The 8,632-nt window shown below is 45.4% G+C and overlaps 1 protein-coding gene across 1 annotated transcript in view; it reads left to right on the top strand.

Annotated features, from left to right (window-relative positions):
- Window positions 1–343: 343 nt before the first annotated feature.
- RIC8B (RIC8 guanine nucleotide exchange factor B) overlaps window positions 344–8,632 on the top strand; it is a 38,387-nt gene continuing 30,098 nt past the window's right edge. The window contains exons 1-2 of the mRNA XM_015812843.2: window positions 344–494; window positions 2,598–2,645. Coding sequence (XP_015668329.1) covers window positions 417–494; window positions 2,598–2,645 — 126 coding nt within the window. The 5' untranslated portion in view covers window positions 344–416. The remainder of the gene's footprint in view (window positions 495–2,597; window positions 2,646–8,632) is intronic.

The raw sequence follows: 8,632 nt of genomic DNA, 5'->3' as shown, positions 1-8,632 counted from the left end.
CCCACCTCCATCCTCTCCTTTAGTGAACAACGTTCCGCCAACTAGAGGGGGGGGAAAACCCCCATAATGCAATACATCCTTTCTAGCGTCTCCAAGTGCGGCTCCAAAGCCTGCCGGAAAATGTAGTATCTTCTAAGAATCCATTTCTTCCGCAACATCCCTCTCCTCCCCGAAGTAAATAACACTCAACCAATAAAAGGAGACTCACCCGCCTCTTCGGCTTCCCGTTAGCCAATCGAAACCCATTTTGCCTCCAGAGGCCGGGACGGTTGCTGGGGCTTACCGTGGCGTCATTCGAGGTCAAAGGTAGAAGAGTTAAAAAAAAAAGAGAGAGAGAGAGAGAGAGAGAGGCGGTGGTTGCTGCTGCTTCCTGGCCGTGAGAAGGAGCTGGCCGTCTGGCCGCGCCCTAGTCAAGAATGGCGGTAGAAGCGGCGCTGGCAGCGGTCGGAGGGAGAGACGGGGCTGAGCAGGTCCTGAGCCGCTTCAACGAGCAGGTACTGACAAGATTCCGCTGGTCCTCGCTCTGTTAGCGGCACCGCCCCCCTTTGTCAGCCGGTAGCCTTCGGGGCACCCTTCCCATCTTCCGCCCTCCAGGTGCTGGAGAAGCAACGCCCATAATTCCCACTTGGATTAAGTCTGGCGCACTGGGGAGAATGGGAGTTGCACAGTCCATGCACCCTTGCATGACGCTAGGATAAAGAAGCCTCTGAAGAGAAGCCCACCCCTCCCGCCAGTCCTCTGGGCATCCTTCCTGAGCCCTTCACTAGGGTCTGGGCTGCCTAGAGCAAAGATGGATCCTCCCTTGCTGTTCTCGAGAGAAGCCAGTTCTTGCACCACCACCACCCCACCCCGACACCCTCAGCAAAGTGCATAATCTGGGTAATAGTGCATAAGATTGCCACGTCCTTACCTCTTCCATGCCATGCAATGCTACGCCATCATTACCTTTGTCTAACGGAAAGCTGGCCTTTTTTGTTCTGCCAAATATGAGCATTCAGCTCTGCCTATCATCCATACCAAGGATGTTTTTTTCTTTCTAGGCTTAATCCATTTCTTGTATCTTTCCCAGTAATAATAATATTTTCTCTTATCTTTTTTTTTGAGCCAATGCTATTAAATTTTACCCATCGTGCATTTTCTGCCCAACATCCAGTACTGCCATGGTGATCACCATCACTATTTGTAGGCTGTAATTTCTGCTATTTCAATATTTATATTTTTCCAGAATATAATGCATAGATTCTCAAAAACCTTTCCCACTTCCTTTAGGGTCATGTTACTTCCTCTTCTGTGTATGCATACGAAAATGCAAGCTTACGCAATGAATTCAACAAAGTCTGTGCCAAAAAACCCATGACACTATTAACCACAGTAAAGGTTCTATAACAGTTAGAATTATAATTTTACACTTTGTGTAAAAGTGACACTTCTGAGACAAAAAAATTGTCAAACATTAAGTTCCATGAAAATAAGTAACTGATTTAATTTTTCTCCAGGATCATATTTTACTCCTTTTCTCTTTGAACTTTCCTCATTTTTAGGATTTGGGTTTTCTTTTTGTTTTTTTTATAATTTGAAGAATGGAAAGCAAAATTCTTCATTTGGTTAGATATAAACCTATGTTTGTTTTTCTGTGTTATGAGTTGAGTAATTAAGTTCTTCTAGTCCTTTGGGTACTCTCTACAAAAAATTACCTTCAGCAGCCCGCCCTCCCCCCACAGGTAGTTGCTTGGCTACTAAAAAGACAGCTCTAGCAACACTGCTAATCGATACTGCTTGGTAGTATATTGCTAAGATAATTGAAATGTCTAGTTAAAGTAATTTGCTAGGCCCTATCAATTGCTTGATGGTGATGTCAAGAATTTTTCTAACTTGAGTCAAAACACATCCTGTAATTTGTTAGAACATATTACTACTTGCATTATGTAGTCCCAGATGTTTGTATGCGGATTAAAATTTGAGATGCTTCTTGCCACATATTTGATGCAATAACTCTTTCACTGCTGAATATTTTAATAGGCATATTCACTTCTAGCTTCCTTTTTGTTGCCATGGTTAATAGTCATGGTAACCTGTTGTCCATGAACTCATACTTTGTAAAATCCATCTTGGCACTGTCTTGGTAAGGGCCTTTTGCTAATAACTCTATTGTAATAATTCTGATAGAGCAATCCTGTATAAACCCCTCTGAGCTTGATGGGGTTTCATTCTAAGTACACATCCTTAGGATTGCACTGTCAAGAGTATTAAGGCTGGCATTTCAGAGGATGGTTTGTCAACTGGCTGGGGAAAAATCGCTAACTGTGCAGTCCTAAGTGGGTTAGGGCTGCTCTGTCCAACATGATCATTCGTAATTGTAAAAAAATGTATTAAGCCTCAATAACTGTGCCTCAGATTTCCATTTCTCCAATTAAACATAGGTATAGAAGGCAAATGAATTGCTAGCTAATCTGTATTCATGTTTAATTCAAAACTAACTCAATTTTGGTAAAGATTCAGACATTAAATTAAAGTTTGTTTTAGCAAACTGCAAGTGTGTATGAAAAATGTATATTCACAATTTTTTTTAAAAGAATGACTTTTGCTTATCTCTTCAGAATAGGGCTACTTTCAAATTTGAGTCATCAGATGAAGAAAAAAGAAAGGTAAGCATGTTAATTCCGGGCATCAAACTGTGTGTACATGAAAAAATATTATGATATATGAAGTTTGGTTTGATTGAGTAGTACCCATGTGATTGAAGCTGACAGCTTTTACAACAGCAATACAATTATGTTATTGTACTTGAAGGTACAGAAAAAAAACATTTTTCACACAAGGCAATTGAATTGATTATAGCAACAACCAACATTTCGTTCCCAAAGAGGAATCAGGCATCCTAAATGCACATGATGTCATGGTTCCGACAGATGAAACTCTTCAAAAGAACTTCGAGACATTGTTTATCTTAAAGAATCTTTTATTCGAGAAACAAAGTATCGGCACTACATANTTGCTTCTCAAGCTTTTTTGTTTAGGTCATGTCTTTGAACTAAAAAACATGGGTAGTTATTTAGTTTAATTTTTCCACAACATTATGCAAATTGGATTATTGCAATATTGTTGGTGATTCAGGATGCCTCTTAAAAAATAGATAAATTGATGGTGACTGCAGGCTTATTCTGCACTGTACGAGGGGGATCCCAAGCCTACATTTTCTAGTAACTGTAGTTTCATGATTTTTTACATTATATGCAAACTTGTCCCTTATATGTACATTGAGTTTCTCTGGTTGTGGGATCAGTACCCCAATCATAGAAAAGAGAAAAATGAAACAGACAAATGAAAATTTTATCCTTCAGAATGTTGTCTGCAGATGGTTGGTATTGAGAACAAGTTTTACCATCCTCAACTTATGACCATAATTGAGGCCAAAATTTCTGTTACTAAACGAGGTATTTGTTAAGTGGGTTTTTCTCCATTTTACAACCCGTTCTTGCCATAGTTGTTAGGCGAATCACTGCAGTTGTTAAGATAGTAACATGGTTATTAAGCAAATCTGGCTTCCCCATTAACTTTGCTTCAGAATGGTGTCTGCAGATGGTTGGTATTGAGAACAAATTTTACTGTCCTCGACTTAAATGACCATAATTGAGGCTTAGCTGTGAACTGCACCCCCCTGTCAGATTATTCGTTTAGATGCACCATGCAGTCTGTAGATGTGTTTCAGGAACATTTTGCTGGGCGGACAGGAGCCCTCCTTTGCAGGCAATGAAGTGAGTCTGTTTTGAAAACAGATCTATCACAGTCCAGATGACCATATTTCCCCTACTTTCAGGTAGATCTACTATAAAATCCATAGCAATTTCTTCCCATGGTTGCGAAGGGTCTGCCAGCAGTTGGCAAAATTCAGGGGTTTTCCCCAGAATTCTTTTCATGGTGGCACATACAGCACAACTCCGGACATAGTTTTCCACGTCCTGTTTCAGTCCCGGCCACCAGAATTGATGGAGGATGAAGTGTAGTGTTTTTAAATATCCAAAGTGCCCAGCCTGTTTTATGTCATGGCCGTGTTGGAGCGCGTTAAGGCGGAGGGTATCTGGCAAATATAGTTTTCCCCCTTTGTAAGCCAAACCATCCCCGCGTGTTAGGGAGGTTTGATTGTCCTTGAACCATTGGTTGGTGAAGAGCTGTTGTTTTATTTTCTTTGTCCCAGGGTCATTGGGATTGGGGGCTCTTGAAGGTGGGACTCTGCACTGCGTAACTTGAGAAGCAGTTTGTGGATTGGAAATAATTGCCTCATTAACCTCTTCATGCTGGCTTTTGTACTGGGGCAGTCTGGATAGAGCATCAGCTAAGAAGTTTTTTCCTCCCGGTATGTACTTTAGGGTGAAGTTAAAACGGTTAAAGTACTGCGCCCATAGTACTTGTTTTGGGGACAATTTGCGGGGAGTCTTTAGTGCTTCTAGGATTTTGTGATCAGTTCATACCTCAAAAAGCACCTTACTCCCTTCTAGATAGTGTTACCAGTTTAATGGAGCCCAACGGATTACGAAAGCTTCCTTTTCCCACACAGTCCATCTCCTCTCGCAGTCAGTGAATTTTTTTGAGGTATAGGCGCAGGGTTGTAGGGTGCCACTCTGGTTCTTTTGTAATAACATAGCTCCAATGGCCACATCGCTGGCATCGGCTTGAATCACAAAGGGCTTCTCTGGGCAAGGATGCTTTAAGACTGGTTCAACCGCAAATAGTCTTTTTAAATTTTCAAAAGCGGTTTGACAGTTCATAGTCCATGCTAGTGGTTGGCCTGGACGTGGCTTTCCTCCCTCTTTGCTTGTTTTTAGTAATTCCATAAGGGGCAGGGCAATTTCAGCAAAGGAAGGGATGAATTGACGGTAGAAGTTGGTGAATCCCAGAAAGCTCTGGAGTTGTTTGCAAGTCTTTGGGGATTGCCATTCAATTATGGCTTTCACTTTAGTTGGGTCCATTTCAATGCCCTCACTGGAAATTCTGTAGCCAAGATAATCCAGTCGGGTCTGATGAAACTCACACTTTGATAGTTTAACATAAAGTTTGGCGTTCAACAGTTTCTTTAGCACTTCTCTCACTAGTTTTACGTGGTCAGCCATATTCATGCTGTATATCAGGATGTCATCAAGATACACCAAAACCCCTTTGTAGTACTTGATTAATCAGTTGCATGAAGACAACTGGAGCCTCTTGCAGTCCAAAAGGCATGACTTTAAATTGGTAGCTCCCCATGGGACAGTTAAAAGCAGTCTTCCACTCATCTCCCACCTTTATCCTCACCTGGTAATAATCCTCTCTCAAGTCCAACTTAGTGAAGAACCTCCCCTTTGCCAGGTGGGTCAGTAAGTCCTTCAGGAGGGGAAGGGGGTATTTGTTTTCCACGCTCACTGCGTTCAGGCCTTTATAATCTATGCAGAGACGAAGCAACCCATCTTTTTTTTTCTTTAAATAACACCGGGGCTCCCACGGCAGATTTGGCCTGTTCGATAAATCCCCTCACTAGATTTTTGTCCACATATTGCTGCATCTCTTCCATCTCAAGAGGGGAAATGGCGTACATTCTTGGTCGTGGGAGTTTGGCTCCCGGTAATAGTTTGATAGAGCAATCATTGGGTCGGTGGGGAGGCAGGGTGTCGCATTCTTTCTCACTAAATGCCTCCACTAGGTCCCGGTATTCACTGGGGATGAATGGCTCACCTGGCTGAGACAAGGCAGCCATGTACACTGGCTCATTGGATGGGCTAAAGTCTCCTGTAACGTCTGTCGAGTTAAAGGGGGGGCTTGGGTCCTATAGGTAACCTCACAGTCCTCATTCCCTTCTCCCACCAGATAAACGGCTTCCATTTGTCCAACAGGCTAGTCCTAGAATCACAACCTCAGTCATGTTCAGAGCCACCATGAAACGAATGAAATCCCAGTGCTCACCTAATTCTAAGCATAGGGTTTCAGTCAATTGTGTGATTAAAGTTCCTCCCATTAGGGAGCCATCGGCTTGCTCAAACCTCACGGGTTGGGAGAGCAGCCTTGCTCGTATGCCCATTTTCAGGGCAAGTGACAAGCTAATAATGCACCGGGAGCATCTAGAGTCAACTAGTACTTTCAAATCTACCTGTGCCCCCGTCTTACGAATTATGAGTTTGGCATGTAGCGAAAAAGGTTGGGCGTGTCGACTCACCATTGGATCATTCTCTCCTTTGTCGTCGCTGTCGTAGGAGGGTAGAGTGGCGGCAGGTCCGGCTTGTGGTTCGGCACTCTCCTGCATGGGGGACATAACTTGGGTGACAGGTTCCTGCATGATTCAGTTGGATTTCTCTTTCGCCAGCTGCTGGGCTGGTTTCTTTCTCACTGGTGGTCCCTGTCTATTCTGTTGCTGAGGGTAAGGGACTGGGCAACTTGCTGTGTCCTGTTGTCCACATCTGAAGCACTTGATCGGTAGGCCTGCAGGTAGCCTGGGATTGTCAATAGCCGTGGCGGTTGGAGGCTTTCGGGGGGGTGGTGGCTGTCATTTGGGTTGATCTGGCTTCGGCTGGTCTTCTTGTGGGGGTGGCTTCTTATAGCAGGTGAGCTGAATGTCCAGTCTTACTGCTGCCTGCTACCATTCTTGCAGCTGATTAGGAACTGCTTGATAGGTACAAGCCTGGGAGAGGTGGTCATCCAGTCACTCCTTGAAGTGATGGACTAGGGATTGCTCGGGCCACCTCTCTATTCGGCTGGCTATCTTGCGAAACTCTCATACGTATTCCATTGCAGGCCTGCCGGCTTGCTTTATCTTGTGAACTTGCTCCTCCACTTTGAGGGCAATGGATGGGTCCTCAAATCTTGCTCTCAGCCCTAGGAGTCCTCCGGTTCGGGTGCTTGCTTGTTATATAGATTGTTTAGCCACTCAGATGCTTCCCCTTCCAAGCTAGAAGCAACCATGTCAACCATAGCGGCTGGGTTCAGGTAGAAATAGGCACAGTGTTTCAAGTGAGAGTGCACCTGGTTGAGGAAAAAGATCAGCTTCTTCCGGTCCCCATCAAAGGTTGCTCTAAGAGGTGGCACGACCAGTGGTTCCTGGCCTCCCCACTGTGGATGTTGCACTCCCAATTGTTGCTGGGCCCCCCATGGTGGCTGCCGTATCCCCAGTTGCTGTAAGCTTTCCAGTGGTTGTTGCACATTCGGGGGCTGTTGCCACCTGCACAACTGTTGCTGCATTGCCGCTGGCTGTGGCATCCCCAACTGCTGTACGATCCCCAACAGTCTCAGCGGCTGCTGTAATGGCACCCCCAAGTGCTGCAGGCCTCCCAGTGGTTGCTGCATGGGTGGGGGCTGCTGCCATCCCCACTGCTGCTGGCCTGCAGGGGATTGTGGTATCCCCAGTTGCTGCAGGCCCCCCTGCGGCCCTGGAGGTGGTTGTTGGATTCCCATCAGTTGCGGGCCCCTTAGTGATTGCTGCACATTCGGAGGCGGCGGCCAGCCCCATCTGGGCTTTTGGAGGGACGACAACTCCGCAGGGCTGGAGGCCATGGTAGGTGGCTTCGAGGATGGGGAGGCTGCCTGATCTGCAGAGGTGGAACTAGGGGCTCCCCTTGGCAGGAGTTGGTGGCTTCCTCGCCGATCATCATGAACGCTCACGTATGGGGGACGGGAAAGTTGTTCTCCACTTTTCATCTCTAGTTCCTCAAATCTTTCCACCAACTTTTCCACTGATTGACTATGGGCTGCAGACAGGTACTTCCACTTACCCGAATCCTCTGCGGTAGTCAATTTTGTGGTTCTCCACCGGTCTGGGGAACGCGATGTGCGGGAATCCCCTCTTTGCAGCTCAACCTCATCTACCCTCAAAGCACTTGATTGTGGCAAGGCTGTCTCGAGGTGTCTGGAGTCTCTACTGGGTAGGGTCCATTCCAATGACCAGATCAGCTGTCCTCATGGCTTGGGCCTTGCCCCCAACTGAGAGGCCTGAAAAAGTTCCTTCTCCACCGGCGCACTGGCTTGTGCTCCCCCCTCTGGGGTAGCAGCCACTGCCGGGGTGCTGGTTCCAGGCGCTCTTTCTTTCTCCATGCTGAAATCTTCCCCGAACCTTTGTCAGTCTATCCCTCAATTCTAGGGATAGTGACTGGGGCTCGGGACCCCATGTTTTTGGCTTAATATCATGGTTCCGAGAGATGAAACTCTTCAAAAGAACTTCGAGGCATTGTTTACCTTAAAGAATCCTTTATTTGAGAAACAAAGTATGGGCACTACATAATTAAAGCCAAAAACTGAATTCCCCTTCCCTGGGCACAAAGTAGCAAAGCACAATTCTCTCCTCCAATTAACAGTCATAAATCACATTCCCCAATTAGTTTGAAGCACGGGCTTTCTCCTCAGCTCTCCAGCTCCCCAAATCTTTATCAACTCTGGGCGCAATAACCTTGGATTCCCACAACTGAGTTATTATTGTTATGACTAACTGGACTCTCATCCACATCCCCCCTCCCAGCATCAACTAACTCTAAAAGCGAAAGAGAAAAGATGGCTACATTCCCATCTGTTGTCAAAGCAAGAACATCCGATGTTAGCAGCGTTGACACATGAGTTGTTTAATTTGCTTGTTTGCTTCTCAAGCTTTTTTGTTTAGGTCATGTCTTTGAACTAAAAA

Source organism: Protobothrops mucrosquamatus, unplaced genomic scaffold, assembly GCF_001527695.2.
Source record: "Protobothrops mucrosquamatus isolate PMUCROS unplaced genomic scaffold, P.Mucros_1.0 scaffold113, whole genome shotgun sequence".
Lineage (NCBI taxonomy): Eukaryota > Metazoa > Chordata > Lepidosauria > Squamata > Viperidae > Protobothrops > Protobothrops mucrosquamatus.
Note: the sequence above shows the minus strand (reverse complement) of the source record. Positions and strands in the feature narration are given on the sequence as shown.